The sequence below is a fragment of the Aquarana catesbeiana genome, linkage group LG04 (genome assembly GCF_042186555.1).
Source record: "Aquarana catesbeiana isolate 2022-GZ linkage group LG04, ASM4218655v1, whole genome shotgun sequence".
Lineage (NCBI taxonomy): Eukaryota > Metazoa > Chordata > Amphibia > Anura > Ranidae > Aquarana > Aquarana catesbeiana.
In genome coordinates this window covers 560227580-560247822 of record NC_133327.1, presented here as the reverse complement: position 1 = coordinate 560247822, position 20243 = coordinate 560227580, and the positions used below count along the sequence as shown (strand labels likewise).

At 41.8% G+C, this 20243-nt stretch overlaps 1 protein-coding gene across 5 annotated transcripts in view; it reads left to right on the top strand.

Annotated features, from left to right (window-relative positions):
- PHF10 (PHD finger protein 10) overlaps positions 1–18800 on the top strand; it is a 76363-nt gene extending 57563 nt beyond the window's left edge. For all 5 annotated transcript variants that reach the window (XM_073628001.1, XM_073628002.1, XM_073628000.1 and 2 more), the window contains 3 exons: positions 815–923; positions 10302–10490; positions 17913–18800. In XM_073628001.1, the coding sequence (XP_073484102.1) occupies positions 815–923; positions 10302–10490; positions 17913–17998 (384 nt within the window). In that variant the 3' untranslated portion in view covers positions 17999–18800. The remainder of the gene's footprint in view (positions 1–814; positions 924–10301; positions 10491–17912) is intronic.
- The last annotated feature ends 1443 nt before the right edge of the window (positions 18801–20243 follow it).

Sequence of the window (20243 nt, the reverse complement as noted above, 5' to 3'; positions counted from 1 at the left end):
ATGCACCTGGTTCACAGCACTACGTAGCGGTGGTGTACAGGCGGTGTACGCTGGGGAAAAAAGACTGCATGCAGTACTTTTATCCAGCGCAGTGTGGGTCAATGCACCCCAGCTTATAGAACTCTGTGAAATGGCACTGTGTGACAATTTTGTTAAACAGTAAAAGTTTCAACACTGAGCTAGTCTGGCCAGACTGCACGACACACCAACGGTTGCGTGTCAAGCCTTGAGGGAGGATTTCAACTTGCATATTTTGTATGACCTTGAATGTTCTGTTTTTGCTTTTTGTCAGTCATCTTGGAGTTTTGTGGTATCAGACTCCATTTATTATGAACATAATGAATTTAATATTTTAATTGAGCTATTTATTGAATGATCGTTTTTGACTCCATCCTAATATATTTTTATTTTAAAATTAGGAATTTATGGACTCGCAGGCAAAGTTATTCCTAATTTGACCATGATGGTAACTGGGCTTTGAAAAGCTTTATGAGGTTTCTTGTGTTACGGGTTTTTAATATCTGCTGCAAGTAATTTAATTTATTTTCCACAGCTAATGGTAAATGCAGTTGCCAATAACCAAATTTTTAATGATACAGCGAACATGGAGGCTGAATGGTGGTTTTGATTTCTTGTGTTTTTCTTGTGTTTTTATTATTTTGGGGTCTGGTCTAGGTTTCGGTAAAATGTATCAATGTTTCAATTTCTATTACTTTTTGGCGGCCTTGCTAGATGCATGTTGGAAAGAAATTCTAATGAGCCCACATATTGGGTTCTTATGACATGACATTACTGCCCTTTTCTACCCTTCTAGCCAAAGTCCGTCCCAAATGCTGTTTGTGGAATTTGTCTGAAGGGTAAGGATGTCAACAAGAAGGGAAGAGCCGAGAAGCTTATACACTGCTCCCAGTGTGAGAATAGTGGTAAGTTATTAATAAACTTTTCTTGTTTTTGCTTCCTTTTGGTCTGTTACATAAATGGTAAAGTGTTTTGTTATCTTTTCAGTAATTGCAAATAAAATACCTGTTGATGGTGCTAAAAGTCTAGTGAGCCAATAATCTTCGCCGTTTTCCTCTGCTGACTGTTATCTGTTGGCATTGTTCCCAGTTTTCACTCTGATCTACAAATTCCCCCCGTGTTATGGAGATGAGGAGGAGTTTTGTAATCCTAAGACGCTTCCTTCTCTAGGGTGACTATGCTGCTTTTTACTATGTAAAGCATGGTAAGAAAGCATTTTCCACTGAGTGATACTGGCAGGATTACCAGGTGAAAACAAAAAGGGGGTCTAAAAAGAAAAAAACAAATACAACCACAAAATCAAAGGACAAGTAAGCTGCAATATATGCATTTATGTTCTTGGGTTTGAATACACTTTAATCTTATATTAACAATCCTTTCATTGTTACTGTTAGGCTATTCAGAAAAGTTTGTGAGCAATTGCTGATCTTGCAAAAAATTTGAAATGTAGAATCAGATGCAAAAGCAGAAAATAGGTCCTAAAGCTTTCTTGAAAATCGAGGGCTGTTAAAATGCATGTGCTTATTTTAGACCCAGAGCTTCCTTTGACTTTGTGATCAGGCATACACAGCTTTCCCCTTTAGAATATACTCTTTTCTGTTAATAGACCTCTGCTTTTCGAGACCTTTGTAATTTAAAGTGGTCGTAAAAGGCTTAAGATTTTTTTACCCTAATGCATTATTTTTTCCTATGTTCATCTCCCCCCTCCCAATTCCTCTAAATAATTACCTGAGCCTGATCTCGATTAAGCACTGCGCCCAAGAGCAGCGGAGCTTCTTTTATATCTCTCCTCACTGAACATGGAGGCAGCAGGAGCCCCATTGGCTCCTATTGCTGTCAATTTAAAGTGGAAGTCCAGTCAAAAAATTTAAAAATTCTATTTAATTATATGTAAAATATCTTTATCTTTAACATTATTAATTTTCTGTATAGCTGATTGTGTCGCTTAGAAAGTCTAATCAAAGCCAGACAATCAGCTTCTTCCTGTTCTTCAGGGACAACCTTACTTTCTTATATCTGAATTCCACATGGGGGGCCTCTCACTTCCTGAAAACGTTGTACTTCTCTTCTACAGGCCCCCATCCCTCCTCTCTTTATTAGACAGACCTGCCCAGCCCCACCCCCATCCCTCCTCTCCTTCTCAGATCTCCTTCTCAGATCTCCTTCTCAGATCTCCTTCTCAGATCTCCTTCTCAGATCTCCTCCTCAGATCTCCTCCTCAGATCTCCTGTCTTTACAGCCTCTTATTGGCCAGCAGTTTCTCCAGAGAGAGAGGGGGGGAGGGGGCAGTATTTTGCAACATGCTGCAGATTTTCTACAGTGTACAACCACATGGTTGTTTCTGCATGGCACTGTGATGGCATGGTGTGGCACACGGCCCAGCTGAGGGAGCTACATGTGAGTAAGTTGGCTACAAATGAGTTTAAGGTTCCCACTAGTGTGACTTGTCATGCGACTTTGGACACAAAGTCGCATGACAAGTCACAGCCCATTGATTTCAATGGCAAACGTTCCCATCGATGCGACTTTGAAAAGGTGCCTGCACTTTGTTGATGCGACTTTGAAAAGGTGCCTGCACTTTTTGATGCGACTTTGATCCAGAGTGTAAAGTTCGATCAAAGCTGCACTCAAAGTCGCACTTTATCCACTTAAGGACAGAGCCTCTTTTTTTACACTTGTTTACAAGTTAAAATCATTTTTTTTTTTTTTATATATATATAATTTTAGAGAATAAAATGGCGGTCGTTGCAATACTTTCTGTCACACCGTATTTGCGCAGCGGTCTTACAAGTGCGCTTTTTTTGGAAAAAATACACTTTTTTTTTTTAAATTTAAAAAATAAGACAACAGTAAAGTTAGCCCACTCTTCCTTTTTTTTTTTTTTTTTTTTTTTTTTTTTTTTATATATATTGTGAAAGATAATGTTACACTGAGTAAATTGATACCCAACATGTCACACTTCAAAATTGCGCCCGCTCGTGGAATGGCGACAAACTTTTACCCTTAAAAAATCTCCATAGGTGATGTTTAAAAACTTCTACAGGTTACCAGTTTTAAGTTACAGAGGACGTCTAGGGCTAGAATTATTGCTCTCGCTCTAACGATCGTGGCAATACTTCCCATGTGTGGTGTTTGAACAACGTTTTCATATGCAGGTATATGCGTTCGCTTCCTATGTGCAAGCTTGTCGGGACGGGGCGCTTTAAAAAAAAATATATTTTTTTTTTTTTTTTTTTTTTTGTATTTTACTTTTTTATTTATTTTGACACCATTTAAAAAAAAAAAAAAATTGGGTCACTTTTATTCCTATTGCAAGGAATATAAACATCCCTTGTAATAGTAAAAAGGATGACAGGACCTCTTAAATGTGAGATCTGGGGTCAAAAAGACCTCAGATCTCACATTTACAGTAAAATGCAATAAAAAAAAGTCACTTGGGAAAAAAAATAAAAATTCTCCTTTTAAGAGCTATGGGCAGAATGGAAGTTTGACATCGCTTCCGCCCTCCCATGCTATGGAGCAGAGCAGGGGCCATCTTCCCCTCAGTCGGCAGCCAAGCATCCACGGGAGAGGACTCCGGCAGGTCCCGTAAGCAGCGGAGACGACCGGAGAGCGGTGGGAGGGGGGTAGGCACCTCTCCTGCCGCCAATAAAAGTGATCTTGCGGCGAATCTGCTGCGGAGACCACTTTTTGTTTAAAGAGAAACGCACAGCGTTCCCAAAAATACGCACGGTGTTCCCGAAAATCCTCCCATCCTGTATATGCCCACTGGCTACACAGGAACAGTGTCCCTCACAGGAAGTGATGTCACTAGCTTTCAGCAACCTCACCCACTGGCTGATTTTACTCTCCGAAGGAAGTAGAATTGAAGTCATGTGACGGCACTGGATTCTGCAAAATAAAGGTAGAAAAACTGGGATTTTTTTCATTTTGAGACACAAGGCTAAACTTAAATTCTCACCCTGCAATCATTAATGTGATCCAAGTGTTAGGGTGGACTTCCACTTAAATCCTGTGAAGAGGGAGCTAGGGTGGGGTCAAGCCATGCTGTGTATGTCTATAGAAGAGGCTTCCTATGATGCCACATGAGCGCCAGTGGGGGATCTGAGAAGAAGAGTATCAGGTCTGCTCTATGCAAAACCATTACACAGAGCAGGTATATAAGGCATGTTTGTGGTTTTAAAAAAATCAACATTACAATCATTTTTAGGTTTGTATATTTAGGTATATTCTTTATTTCTGAATGAATATTTTTAAATTTTGGTTTCAGCTTTAACCGCTTTCGGACTGCCTCACGTACATTTACTGCGGCAGGGTGGCGCGGCTGCGGAATATCGCGTACCTGTATGTGATTTTGTGCACTCGGTTTAGGAGGCACGCCTCTCTCGCTGTGATTGGACACAGTGGGAGCCAATCAGCGGGTCCAGCCGCCGCGACCCGCCGATCGTTCGCAGGAGAGACGGATCAGCCGTCTGCCTGTGTAAACAAGGCAAACGGCGGATGTGTCAGGAAGGGAAAGAGATCTTGTGACTCGGCTAAGCTGAATAACTGATCAATTTTCCTTCAGTGTGACACTGCCCTACACAGTAAGCATCCCCCTAGGGAACATTTAACCCTTTGATCGCCCCTGGTCTTAACCCCTTCCCTGCCAGTGCCATTTATACATCAGTGCATTTTTATAGCACGATCACTGTATTGGTGTCATTGGTCCCCAAAAAGTGTTACTCGGTGTCGGATTTGTCCGCTGCAATGTCGCAGTCCCGCTAAAAGCCAGTACAAAAATAAAGTCCCTAAATCTTGTAGACGCTATAGCTTTTGCGCAAACAAATCAACATGCACTTATTGGGATTTTTTTAACCAAAAATATGTAGAAGAATACAAATTGGACTAAATTGATAAAGAAATGTGTATTATATCAGAAAGTAAAAAAAATCCAATTTTTTTTCAAAATTGTCTTTTTTTTTTTTCTTATAGCCCAAATTAAAAAGCGCAGGGGCGATCAAATACCACCAAAACAAAGCTCCATTTGTGGGAAAAAGGGACATCAATTTTATTTGGGTACAGCGTTGCACGACCGCGCAATTTGTCAGTTAAAGCGACACAGTGCCGTATCACAAAAAATGGCCTGGCCAGGAAATGGGTAAAACCTTTCGGAGCTGAAGTGGTTAAAGTACAACTGCTTTTCATCATTTGGATAGTGTGGGAAGGTTAGAACCTCTTAGGTTTTTTATTGCTGTGAGTTTCCATTGCAGAGATCCCCTCAGTGTGCTGCAGTGCTAAGTATCACCCATACAGTAAATCTAAAATGTTCTAGTTCCCAAAAGAGGGTTAGAGAGGCTTTCTTCCAATTTGGACAACTGTTTGAATGAAAGTGAGGATTTTCTGATTCTTTGGGGAGATTTCTAGGTCTTTTCATGGCTCTGGGACAGACAGACAACATAGGGCCTTTAACAATTGCCCACCCTTATAATTGCTAACACAAAAGTCTATTTCTTTGTCTCCAAAGATTGCATTATTTAACAAAAACGGTTTTATAATACCAAATGTTTTATGAGAAAATTGCAAGTATTCAATTCAAGCATTAGCACAGCTTTTCTTCACTCAAAAATAAAAAGCAGGTTTTCCCACCCAGGCGCAAGTCTTCCCAGCGCAACAGGTCTCAGCTGATGGATGCTTCTGAAGTCCTTATGAAGATTCCTTTCTGGGACGTTTTTACCTAGTCTTTTTCCTTCCTATTCTGTAAGGGAATGGCATTATTCACATCAGTTGCCTATGGTGCTGGGGGCCTAATTAGACAGTACCTGGACCCCGCTATGGAAAATTGGGACAGTCTGTAAGGTTGCTGTTTAGAACTGGACCATCCAAGCTCGCTGGTAGGGTGCCGTACAGGTCCAGGGTAGTGATTCCCTGTGGGGAAGTGGCTTTTTTGTGTGTATGCTATTCTGTTGTGGGGTGGCTGTGCTGCACTGCCTATGTGCGTGCTTTACAGCAGTAGTGGTGTTCGAGAAACGCGGAACCTGGATGCACAATGCGTGCGGGGCATCTGGCACTGGCTTAAAGTGGAGTTCCACCCCCCCAAAAAAAAAAAAAAAATTAATAATGTGCTTAAAAAAATAAAAAAACATTTTGGAGAATTTTTTTTTTTTACTCACCTCTAAATGCTTGTTGCTAGGGGGTCCCTCGTAGTCTGCCTCCTTCAGTGCCTGGGCTCCTGACGTCACTTCCCTCGGTGCAGGAAGAGAGATTGCTTCTCCCCCCTCCCTCTTGTCAATCATCTGGGACACGTGACCGGTCCCAGATGATTGCACGGCCAGCCGGGCGCCCACAGTTAAAATGCCGGCGCCGCCGAGCGGAGGGGGGGACGAGCGGGGCTTCGATCCCCCGCATCGCTGGACTCTGGGACAGGTAAGTGTCCGATTATTAAAAGTCAGCAGCTGCAGTATTTGTAGCTGCTGACTTTTTTATTTTTATTTTTTTTCTTATATGGGAACCCCGCTTTAAGTCTGGCAGATTGCGATACACATGTATCCAGCATGACTCACTACAGTGTTTGTTTTTCTTCAGTGGCAGCAAGTCTATCCAACACAAAGGCACAATGGCTGATAAAGCGATTCGTAAGTCCAGCAGGGCACTTACTGCCATGGTTTTGTCACCACCTGGTGTTTTGGCCCTCCCAGCAATAAAAAGCCCTGGGCCACACTCTAAATGTATCAACCAAGTCTCAAAGACTTCCACAACTAAGCACAATTGGTGAAATGTGTCAGAGGGGTGTAGCCAATAGGCAGGGACTGCAGCTGAAGCTTTTGCTTTTCACTTTGAGACTTGGTTGATGTATTCAGAGTGCACCCACCCCAGGCTTCGTATTGCGATGGATGAAGCAGGACGTGCTCCTTGAGGGACCAGCACCTGAAGTAGAGAAAGAGATGGTGGGATGGTATACAGGAGGTTTTGAGTGGCACCATATGTGTCATCTTGGATCTTTGGTCCTTTCAGACACTCTTCCTAGCTGGGGACCGCTCCCATAGTGGGGGGGGATACAGGTCCATTACCTCAACAAGCCATGGCACTGAGTAGAGTTGGGGGGAGTGAGGTGGACCAAGATGCTGGCTCCGGTCCTGGGGTTGGTAAAGACCTACAGTATTCTTATAGTAGGGTATCTGGATGACCTGATTCTCCAGGAGCATTTGTCTCAAACCTTGACATCAAATATTTGTCCGATGGTGCAGGTCCTGGAAAGGCTCGGTTGGATGCTGAACCTTCAGAAGTTAGCCTTTTTTCTGATGCAGTGACTGCAAGTCCCTTGAGGTTGTTGGAGAGTTCTTTGATTCTTGTCTGCATTAGGAAACAGGAAGATGGTGGCAGCCTGTGATGCGATTCAGTGTGTTCAGTTTCACTCCAGGGCATTAGAAATGAATCTGTCAGTGTGGGACAAGTGTCAACGCTCCTTGGATTTACCCATGCACCTAACTACCAAAACCAGGTGAGCTCTGGATTGGTGAATCCTCCATGTAGAGGCTTGATAAAAATCCTTCCTTCCAATTATTTGGAAGGTTTTGATAAAGGATACCAGCTCTCTTGGTTCAGGGAGTATGGTTGTCTGAAGAACAGAGGTTGCTGATCAACACTCTGGAACCTCAGGTGATTTGGCTGGCTCTTTAGCATTGGTCTGCCTGTCTTCAAGCTCTCTATGTCGGGGTGCAGTTGTACAGTGCCAAGGCCATAGCTTACCTCTACCATGGCGAAGGGACAAAAATTCTGCTGCTCAAGAGGAAATGGATCTGAGCTTGTCCTAGGCAAAACTTAATGTTCTGCTATACACATTCCCAGTGCAGAAGATTGACAGACTTTCTCAGCTGTCACTGATTCCGGGTGAGTAGGCCCTTCACCTGGACCTGTTTGGAGCAATTTGTCGGAACCAGGTGTGGATCTCTTGCTGTCCAGACGAAGGATCCTCAAGCATTTGTGGTGGATGCCCTATGGAATCCTTGGGATTATTCCTCCCTGATTTATTTCCTCTGCTGCAGCTTTTTTTTTTGTTTGCACAGATGGATTACATTCTGGTGATTTTGATTACACCAGCTTGGCCAAGGAGAACGTGGTATGTCGACGTTGAAATCTTTTGGCAGATGCACGGGGGGCCCTCCTCTCCTCTTTTGTGTGTAGGCAGTCTATGAAAGATGATGCACACACCTAGCCGCATGTTAAAATTTGACAGCCAAGGAGTGGGTGCTCGACCCGCTGTGCATTTCAAGCCTTACACATACTTTTGCACGGCTGTTGAATTTTAACATTCATACAATCCAGTGAGAGGGCTAAATGTCCAAGATTGATTTACTCTGTTATCAGTAAATTAACACATTTTGGGGGCCAACACACACTATCCCTTTTAACAGGGCTATAAAACAGGTGCAAATACAAAGGTCCTTAATCTAAAAGTAAAAATCATGAATATAAAAGCTAATATACAAGTGACAAAAAATGAATCTAAAATTCAAAGAGCATATACCCATTTGCATATATTATCTGATTCCAGTGAATAGTAGACGGAGATAATATAATATCTTTCATACTGGCACGCCTCAGTCGCAAAAAGTGAAATGAAAAAAAAGACAACATCTGAAGCCATTAACCCTGCATAATGCCAATGCCCCTGAAATGCTTTGGCTTTTAGTCTGTTATAAATCAATTTTATCATTAAATTACCTTTTGGAATCTTGGACGTTTGTGTGGATTCTCAACTCTGGGTTCGTTCCCTATTCCTGAGGGTAGTCCCCATTTTTTATTAAAGCGGAGCTCCAGGCTGCTTCAGAAAACATTAAATACTGTAGCTGCTGACTTTAATATAAGGACACTTGCCTGTCCACGAATCCAGCGGTGTCTTCACCCAAGCCAATTTTTCAGTCGGCTCTCGGGTGCTGCTACCACCAACGCCATCTCGGCTAAAGGAAACCGGCATTGAAGCCTTGCGGCGCTTTGTGAATGGGGAGGGGGGCTGAACTTCCGGATGAGTTTGCCGTGGCGAAGTCAGCCAGAATTGGGAGTGGGTACCTGTCAAAACCAGGTACCCACTCCCCCCGAAAGATGCCAAATGTGGCGGGGGGGGGGGTGTATGGTGTATGCTGGCAAATAAGCAGAGCTTTCCCTTTTAGGTGGAGCTTAGCTTTAAGTGCTGCCGAACTGCCCAGTTCCAATTTCAGCGACCTCTTAAAAAAAAAAATATATGAATCCAGCTCTCGGTTTGTTCTTGTGTTTTAAATTTTCACATGCAGTTGTTTGTGCAGTTGCTCTCTCTTCACCCACTACTATAGGTTGCATTCACGCAGCTGGAGACTGATGCAGACACCATAACAAATACCTCCTGCATGTAGTATGGGTGCCAGCGCCCATTGTAAAGAGGACTTATATGTTATGTATTTAGTTTAATGGTAGACACATATGTTATCTAGTAAAATAGATGGCTGAATATCCTTAGCTTATTACTCTGAGTACTTTTTAAAGGATGGTATGGAATACCCTTGCACTGATTTTTTAGCATTCCCACTCCTAGAGAGCAGCACATTTTTGTAGTCTTTTTTTTTTTTTTTTTTTTTTTTTTTTTTTTTTCTAGGGAACTAATGAACTTTTTTCTAATTGGTCGGGTAAACCTAAATATTTTACATTTCAAAATTCATCCAGTATGTGGAGCTCTAGGTACATGCTTTATTAAATAGTAAAAAAAAAATTTAACAAATCGATAGCCTAAGCTGAAATTTGTACACACAGTTGAATGAGTCACCATAGTAACTCCCCCCCCCCCCCTCACTGCAGAGGAGGCAATAGGTAGCTTCAATTAGAGGGAGTCTGAAAACAAGCAGATTCTGCTGTGCTCTCTGTTAGAAAACCCATAATGTGCAGTGGTAAGACCCCATTCACACAGGGGCAACACGACTTGCAGGTCGCCTCAGCGAGGCGACCTGCAAACGACTGCCCGGGCGACTTGCAAAACGACTTCTGTATAGAAGTCTATGCAAGTCGCCCCAAGTCGCCCCCGAAGTCGTACAGGAACCTTTTTCTAAGTCGGAGTGACTTGCGTCGCTCCCCTTAGAATGGTTCCATAGCACAGAACGGGAGGCGACTTGTCAGGCGACTAGGTCGCCTGACAAGTCGTCCCTGTGTGAATGGGCTCTTAACAGGTTAAAACTTTTTTTTTTTTTTTTTTTGCATGTAATATGGCTACAGATTACTACTTTGACAGCAGGAAGAATAATGGTTGATTTTTTTTCTGTATATTTTTATCTCATTAGGTCATCCTTCATGCCTGGATATGGCACCAGAATTGGTTGCAGTAATAAAAAAATACCCATGGCAATGTATGGAGTGCAAAACGTGTATCATATGTAGCCAGGCTCACCATGAAGAGGATATGATGTTCTGTGACCACTGTGACCGTGGCTATCATACTTTTTGTGTCGGACTTGGTGTTCTTCCATCAGGTATGTTTGCTGATGAGTGCAAAGTCATACAAAACACATTACATGACAATTATGTAAACAAACTTTGTAGCATGCACAGGATACATGGAAATGTTAATGGTAACTTCACAGTTTTCGGAAATCATGAGCCTGTTTTACTGAAGTGTGATGTGAGACAAGCAGGGAATGTGTTTGGTATTCACTTATGAACTATTTCAGCTTTCAAACCTGGCAGTAAATGTTCCCCCCTTCACAACTTGGTCTCAGGTGGATAATTAGGTGTTAAATCACATCACAGGTCGTATTTTTACAACCACTTCTGCCCGTAGCACTGCCTCCCACCCTTTTGCCACCAGGACTTCGCTACAGGATGGTTTACGCCTGGATTTCTGTGTTGCTTTCTACAGATATGCTTACCCCATTTCTGCACCCTACTTAGTGGATACCCCACAGGGGAACACCCTAAGCGATCGTAACCACGCAAAAGGAACTGCAGTAACACTCTCTGTGCTGAAGGTTTACTCAAACTGCCCAGAGAAATGATGTTCCCTTGCACCAGAGCCAGACCCTATTTTAACTTTGGTCGCTGCATCTGATTCTAGCTAGATCTCAAACGCAACAAGCAGCCTATCTGACAAATGCAGATTTCTCTACAACGATGTCTGACGTTCTCAGACAGCTAACAGCCTTAATAAAACCATCACTGTTTAGACATCAAAAGCGCCAGGCTTTTCCGTGCCCTCTTTCTCTACCCTCATCAGTAGATCTACCAGTTCTGGAAGCAGTAGAAACGGAGGAGAACGAAGAAAACACGGGGACAGTGCTAGAGGAAGCTATGGAAGATTTTTCACCCCCCAATCTCCTATATACCTGATACTGTGGCTTCATGCAAAATGCTTCCCAAGGTAGATATTCCCACTTTTGCTGTGTGCAAAAGCCTCAGCATAGTTGCGCTTAATTCTCCTGCCTCTTGCCCTTCCCTTGTAGGTACTAAGAGACCTCCACAGTTTCAAAAGACATTTCACATTTATGAACATTCTGGGAAATTTATAATGATTGGGGTATGCCTGAAAAAAGACTTTCACTCCTCTGAGAATCATTGCTGAGCTATATCCAGTGGTAAAAGAATTCACTAAATAGTGGACTCTTCTGGTCATAGATGTCTAGCTCTGCAACCTGCTGTTTCTGTAGTTTATTTGTCAAACTGCAGTTAATTGGACTAGGGTAATGAACAAGCAGTAGGCTCTTGCATTTCAGAACCAGTTCTCGCGGAACACTTACAAACCTTGCCTTCCGCCTTTTTCTGTGAATGGCTCTCGTTTTTGTCCTTATGCACAGAGACGCCATACTTGTATGTCTTTTGGATAAAGACGTATCTTTGGTGATGCATTTGACAAACTCATTAAGGAGGTCACACGAGGACAAGTCTTTTTGACAGCGGAAGACTCCAATACCTCCTCATGCCCTATCACTCTCGCCAGGTTTCGTCTTCAAAGCCAAACATCAGCCCTTCCTTTTTTTCACAATGAAGGTTTCCTCACTCTTAATGGGCGGGGCTTTGGGTTCAATCAGTTTCAAAGGGGTACAAAATTGTTTCAAACTCTGCCCCCCTCACTGTTTTCTTCTCTCAAACCAGACAGCCAGATTTGCAGACCACCCAGAATCATCTTTTGTCCCAGGGAGTGGTTGTTCCAGTTCCTCTAGAGTAGTGGTTCTCAACTCCTGTCCTCAGGACTCACTAACAGGCCAGATTTAAGTATTACTATTGGGGAGATGCACACTAGATTACTGCAAGCACTGAGCAGCAAATGATCTCACCTGTGATGTATTTCAGTTTTCTTGCAAACCTGGCCTGTTAGTGGGTCCTGAGGACAGGAGTTCAGAACCACTGCTCAAGAGGACAGCTTTTTAAAGGTTTGTTTTCAAACTTGTTCACAGTAATAAAACCAAATGGGGATATTCATCCTATTCTGGACCTAAAGGAAGAGAGAGGCTATTAAAAGGGGTACCCCATCCATTTGCGAACATTACCTAAAAAAGGGACCTTATTGTATTGGACTTTACTGGTACCAGAGAGGAACGGCCAAACATTTAGGTATATAAAATCGCAATGTTTATTACAAAAAAAAAATTGTTAAACATTCATAAAATCATGAAAATATGCTCGTCTTTGCTAAATGTCCCAAGAGGTTGACGCATTTCACATCTAACCGCTTCCTCAGGACCTCATTGTTCTGGCAGCAAAGAAAATTGGCATATCGCCCTATGAGCGTGGCATGAGGATGGTGGGTATAGTGTGCGGTGGGAAAGGAATATATTGGATGATATGGCAAAGTTGCGTATGACAATACACATACAACCTTAGTTGTAAGCCAACTGGAACAATAAATATGGTGGGGCGCAAGTGCTGGATACTTGTCTGATGGACAGTCATATGGTCTCTGTGTGCATTGGATGAATATATCAATTAATGAATATATGGTGGGAGTAATGGCTGTGTTTCTTTGAGTAATTCCTCAGTGACACTTTACAAATGCAGGCTGCTTGGTCCTGGTGGTGGCAAAAATATTGGAATATGATATAACCTCTTTGTATACCAGACCTATTTATTCTCCCAGTTGGCTCGCAACTAAGGTTGTATGTGTGTTATCATATGCCTAACTTTGCTGTATCATCCAATATATTCTGTTTGTACTGCACACTATACCACCATACTTGTGCCACGCTTATAGGGCAATATGCCAATTTTTGTTGCCGTTACTTCTTGTAACATTTTGCAAAGACTTATTTTTGTGTCCTATTATATGGCTTATATTGTCCAACTAGAGCATATTTTCATGTTTTTCTAAATGTGTTTATAACAATCCTATTTTTTGTAATAAACATTGCGATTTTATATAACTAAATGTGTGGACCTTCCTCTCCTCCGGTACAAGTAAAGTCCAATACAATAAGGTCTCTTTTTTTTTTTTTTGGTCCTATTCTGGACCTAAAATCCTTTTTTTTTTTTTTTTTAACAAGTACATTTGTGTTCCAAAAGTTTGCATGAGATCTGCAGTGAACATTTACCCACTTAATCAGTTATTTCTGCGCTTCACAGTAGGGGACAAACGCTTTCAATTTGTTTCACTGCCATTCGGCCTATCCTCTGCCCCCAGAGTATTCAGAGAGATGTGTGCACCCATACTTGCCTTTTAAAAAATTTGGGGCATTCAGGTCATGGGGTAATTAGATGACCACTTTCTGAAGGCTTCCCCCTCAAATCTATCTGTAAATGCCCAAAAGACTATACAACTTTCAGAAGTCTTCCTTCCAGTCTATCCATCTAAAATACGAAGTCCCCGTTCTAGACACGTCCCAGGCAAAAATGTTCCTTCCGGCAAACAAACTTTCCTCCCTACAATCCCATGCTTAGACCTTTTAAGATCAGACATGCCACAGTGAGATTCTCCATGAGGGTCCTGTACCTTTTTTATGGTAGCCTCATTTAAGGCTATTCCTTTCACTCAGTTCCACTCAAGGGTTCTACAACACAACATTCTGTTGGCCTGAACAAACGTGCTATTACTGTTGCTCTTCCTTTGTTTCTCTCCAGTCAAGCAAGGAGCTCCCTAGCTTGATGGATTTTCAATCCAGCCTTGGATGTGTGGAAAGTAATTTCTGCCATACTAATGAAGGGTGGTAACAGATGTCAGCTTCACAGGCTGGGGAGGAGTATTCCAATCTCTCGTGGTAGAAGGAACCTGGTCCCCAATGAAAACAAAGCTTCCCATCAACATCCTGGAACTTGGAGCAAAAGTACTAGTAGGCGTCACTCAATACCCCTTCTTCAGGGACACCCGATCAGGGTGCAGTCAGATGGTTCTACACCAATAGCCTATCGGAACTTAGGGAGTACTAATAGTCAGGCAACCTCATTCTCTAATGGTTTGACAACCACTGTCAAGCAACCTCTGCTATTCTGGCAGGCAGATTTCCTCAGTTGTCCCCACCTGGACTAGGTGGAATGGTACATATATCCTGACATTTTCAATCTACTATTTCAGAAATGTGGAACTCCAGATGTGGACATCATGGTCTCTGGGTTCAACAAGTTTCCCCTTTTTTTTTTTTTTTTTTTTTGTGGCCAGTGCCAATGATCTAGTATTAGGATTGGTTGCCCTGGTAATCCCCTGACCTCCATTCAAGTTAATGTATGCCTTTTCTCCAGTGCAGATTGTTCCTGGACTGCTCTGCAACATAGGGGAGAATACATCAATGACTCATTGCACTAAACTGGCTCAAAAGAGCCTGGTACACTGTTGTACTCAAACATCTAGGAAACCCAGGTCATTAAGAACAGGGTCTCTGACTCAGTCCCAACTTACTCAGCGCCAGAAAAGCCAATTCATGAAAAATGTACTACCTACATAGAAATCGTTTTTTGCCTTGTGTAAACACCAGCTTTTCAAACCCTTTGCTTCTTTGGGATTTCAGTTTGGCTCTCTGCCCTGCAGAAACCATCTTTTGAACCCATTAGGAAACTCATCAAAGTGAAAGATATAAAACGCCAACATGTCATAAAAAAAACTTCAAAAACCGGATCACCCCCTCCTAAAAATGACTTGTAAACTCAATCAAGTGTAGCTGATCACCTTCTTAATGACACACAAAGCCATTTGACTTTCAACTGATCAGCTGGGTTCATTTTGATTAGCTCAGCATGAAAAGAGCTTTCCTGGAGCATTTCAGTCCCTGGTAGTGCAACTGAAGCAATCAACTAACTATGGGTAGCAAGGCACTTTTAAAAGATCTCCGGGATAAAGCTGTAGACGGGCACAAGTCAGGAGATGGATACAAAAAAAATGTCAAAGCTTTATCAATGCCTAGAAGCACAATGAAATCTATTAGGAAGTGGAAGGTATTCCTGGATCAGGACGTCCCTTCAAACTGGATGAAAGAGCCAGGAAGAAACTGGTCAGAGGCTACCACGAGGCCTACAGCAACTCTGAAGTGGTTGCAGGACTTTGACTAAGAGTGGTCATTGTGTGCAGGTGACAACAATATCGCAAATTATCCACAAATGTGGCTTGTATGGGAGGGTTGCAAGAAAAAAGCCACTCAAAGGTCGCATGCAGTCGCGACTGAGCTTTGCCAAAACGCACCTTGAAGATTCCGAGGCCACATGGACCATGTCTGGTCAGATGAGACTAAAATTAAATTTTTGGCCTCGGCACCAAACAATATGTCTGGTGGAAATCCAACGCAGTTCACCATCCAAATAACACCATTTCTACAGTAAAGCATGGAGGTGGTAATATGCTGTTATTTTTCTCTGCAGAAGGGACTGGAGCACTTGTCAGGATAGAAGGGAAAAATGGATGGGCCAAAATACCGTCAAATTCTTGAGGAATACCTGCTGCCCTCTGCCAGACAGTTGTCAATGGGAAGAAGATTTACCTTCCAACATGACAATGACCCAAAGCACACAGTAAAAATGTGGTTGAAGGAGAAAAGGGTGAATGTCCTTGCATGACCTAGTCACAGCCCAGACTTAAATCCCATTGAAAATCTGTGGAATGACTTGACTGCAGTCCACAAATAGTCATCCTCAAATTTAACTGAACTTGAGCAGTTCTGCAAAGAGTGGGCAAATATTGCAAAGTCTAGATGTTCAAAGTTAGTAGAGACATATCCCAACAGACTATAGGCTGTAATTAAAGCAAAAGGTGGTTCAACAAAATACTAACACAAGGGGGTGATCCTTTTTCCAAACCAGTCATTCTGTTTTTGAATTGTTTTTATTTTTTTTCTAACAGGTTGGTGTTATTTATTTCGCTTGGAATGTAATAAGTTGCACTGAGTAATTACAGCTGGATAAAACAAAAACTGTGTCCGTCTTTGTCTTCATTCCAGGCTTTAAAACAACAAAATGTGATTATTTTAAAGGGGGATGATTGTTTTCTATACCCACTGTATCTGGTAGCGCAAATGTTCTATGTGTATATATGAGAATTTCACCTTACATCTGTTATCTTAAAGTGGAGCTCCACCCAAAAGGAGAAGCTCTGGTTATCTGCTCCCCCCTCTGGTGCCACATTGGGCACCTTTCGGGGGGTGGGGGGGGGGCGGGTACCTGGTATTGACAGGTACCCGTCCCCACTTCTGGTAGACCTGGCTGCGGTGAGGTCCCCCGGAAGTTTGACCCCTCTCCTCCTTCCCCTGCTGCTGGGCCATTCACAAAGGGCAGCGAGCTTCCTGCATGCGCAGTAGGGACCCAGCTGTGAAGCCGCAAGGTTTCACTGCTGGTTTTTCTTACAGGCAATGGTGACAGCAGGCACTGGTGGCGGGGGTGCCGACATCGCTGGATTCCAGGCATTGCTTCAAGCCACGTCAAAGTGTGAATGGGGCCTAAAACATGAGCCTGACTACTCCCCCCCCCCCCCCCCCCCCCTCACTCTCCCCATGCCAACTATAGTTCCAACTAAACGCCTCATATCAGTGGGCCCCTGCTGGGGGCCACAGGGTACTTGTGGGTCAAGTGGCTTTGTCCTAATCTCCAGTGGGGTGCCAGCATACTGATTTTGTTTTCTCAATAAAACCTTTGCCATCCCTTTCTGGTAGGTCTGTGGCCACATGTATGCAGAACACCATGCTTTGTAGTGAGTATGGAGGAGCCTCCAACTCCGCATAGGCTGTAATCCTTAGTCTAGGGTGCCTACTGTTTAGGGGTCATTACATGGAGGCATGGTGTGTGATAAAGGGTTCACAATTTAAAAAATGCATGGTCTTTTAGGAAGCTTTGGGGACTAAAGTATTAAATGACTTTAGCTATGTTTTTGTTTGTAAATAGTTTTTTTTTTTGGTTTTTTTGTGTTCTTTTGTTTTTGTTTTTTTTTTGTTTTTTTTTCTACTTTTAGTCCTACTTACCTAGATGGATGCTGCATCGGTTCGATGCTGCATCTGGTATCCTGCCGGCACTAAGACCCCTTTCACACTGGGGCCGCGTTATCACTAAAACGATAGTTTTAGCAGCGCTTTACCGCTGTTTAATCGGTGCTTTCGGGGTGCTTTTAACCCCAAAGAAGGGGTTAAAAGCTCCCGTGTTGTGGCACTTCCAAAGCGCTGTCCATTAATTTCAATGGGCGGGCGTAAATACAGCGCTCCCAAACATGCTGCTTGCAGGACTTTTCCTAACGTCCCGCAAGCGCACCGCCCCAGTGTGAAAAGAGGCTATTTCTACCGCTAAATCGCCTGAAAAATACCTCAGTGTGAGGGGTATTAGACTGAGAACCAAGCGAACAAACGCCTCTGATCACTTGGTTCTCAGTGCTTCCTGAGCAGAGCGCTGGTGACAGTGTCAGGTTTTTTTATTACGAATATGTGTATATAGTTGTATTCTATATACACACTGCTTTTGATTTGTTTTAAAAATAAAGTAACATTCTTGTTTTCATTTTAAAGGTCCCTGGATATGTGACTGCTGTCAGAATGTTCCACCCACACCAAAAAAAGGAGTTAAAAGAGGCAAAAACAGTAAAGAAGGATAAGCTACGTGTATTCATGTATGCTGATTGTACAAACCTTTTGAAAATGGTGCTACGCAACAAAATATTCCTGTTATCTTAAAATATCTCAATTACATGACACTTTTTCATATTTATAAACCAAATAAAAACAAAGGTTGGAATTTACTTAATCTTTCTTAACGACCTTGGACTTGATGAATACATAATTTTTGTAAAGTTTGCTTTTTTTTTATTCAGCATTTTAACAAAAAATACAAATACATATATAAATATATACCTCATACCAATGGGCTTGGGAAGAAAAGAACTGTACACATGCACTGAATAATACCCATGTGCTGCAAATGTTAAATATTATTCCCTTTTTTAAATGTTGGCCTTTTATCAATGTAAATCACTTGTTAACTTTCTTTACAACTAGTTTTGGAAGGTAATAGTCACACAGACTAATCCATATGTGATGTATTGGTAGACCATGTTTTTATGTCATTGAATTTTTTTATTCTTGTATGTATGACTTTGAATACGGTGTTGTCAACTGCAAGTACTGTGCTGTGCTTACCTTGCATTTGTGTGAGCTGGTATTGTAGATATAGTGAAACCTCAAAGCTGCTTAAAGCCCAGAAGCATTACACTGTGACAAAATATGACCACAGGAGTTATAAGAGGTGTGTGAACTGTTGTGAAATCAAGGGCTTTTATATATGGGCTCAGATTCAATGGGACCATTTTTTTTTTTCAGTTATATCAATTTCTGCTGCTTGAAAGTCAACAATAACATTTCAAACCTTAACTAAAGTGATGATAAATTTTTAAATTCTCAGCTGTCTTGAGTTTTTTTTTTTTTTTTATTATTATGTATTTGTGGTTGTCAAATTGTACAGATCCAGCTAATTGGATATAGGACAAGATGATAGGATCTTGGATGCTTACACATGGTAAACACTTGATAAAAAGGCACATATACTGATTTGTTTTTTTATCATCATAACAGTCTAGTCACAGTTCAGGCAGCCCTCTCAGATTGGAAACCTCAAGAGCTATAGTTTGAGCTTAACAAGTAGTAATATTGAGCAGTCACTAGATATGCTTGGCTGATTCGCTTTGACTTTTTACCCTGGTTATTGAGGCATTTATAATTTATACTTTGGTTTAAAAAACATTAACAAGGATCCTGTCAGTTAGCAAGCTAAAGGAGCCAATCTGATCATTTCTGGCAACCCATGCTCGTAAATATGTGCATGCTGACTTGCATTATGGAAGCAGGTCATGAATACAAACTGGTTGGGTTCATCAACTGCATGACTTCCTGAAGAGCAAATGGATGCACATAATTCAGAATCATAGTTTTTCCGGATAACGCACAAGTAGTTTGTCTTATCTTCAAAAGTCAGCTTTGGATTACATGGGACTGTGTTTAACCACTTGTCCATTGGGCACTTAAACCCCCTTCCTAACCAGACCAATTTTCAGCTTTCGGTGCTCTCACATTTTGAATGACAATTGCTCAGTCATGCAACACTGTACCCATATGAACTTTTTTCCCTTTTTTCACACAAATAGAGCTTTCTTTTGGTGGTATTTAATCATCACTGGGTTTTTTTTTTTTTTTGTGCTATAAATGAAAAAAGATCGAAAATTTTGTGTGGGGGGGATTTTTCTTTGTTTCTGATATAAATTTTTTAGCAAATTTTTAGTATTTTTTCTTCATAAATTTTGGCCAAAAGTTATACTGCTACATATCTTTGGTAAAAATAACCAAAATAAGTGTATATTATTTGGTCTGTGTGAAAGTTAGAGTCTACAAGCTATGGTGCCAATCTCTGAAAATTGATCACAACTGGTGTACTGACGGCCTATCTCATTTCTTGAGACTCTTAACAAGCCAGAAAAGTACAAATACCCCCCAAATGACCAATTTTTGGAAAGTAGACAACCCAAGGTATTTAGTAAGGGGCATGGCAAGTTTTTTGCAGTTGTAATTTATTCCCACAATTCTTTGCAAAATGAAGATTTTTTTTTTTCCTCAAAATTGTCATATTAACAGGTTATTTCTCACACACAGCATATGCATACTTGCAACTACACCCCGAAACACATTCTACTACTCCTCCCAAGTATGGTGATACTACATGTGTGAGACTTTTACACAGCCTGGCCACATACAGAGGCCCAACATGCAGGAAGCACCATCAGGTTTTCTAGGGACATAAACTATACATTTTAATTTCTTGATTACCTCTTACGCTTTTAAAGGCCCTGGAGC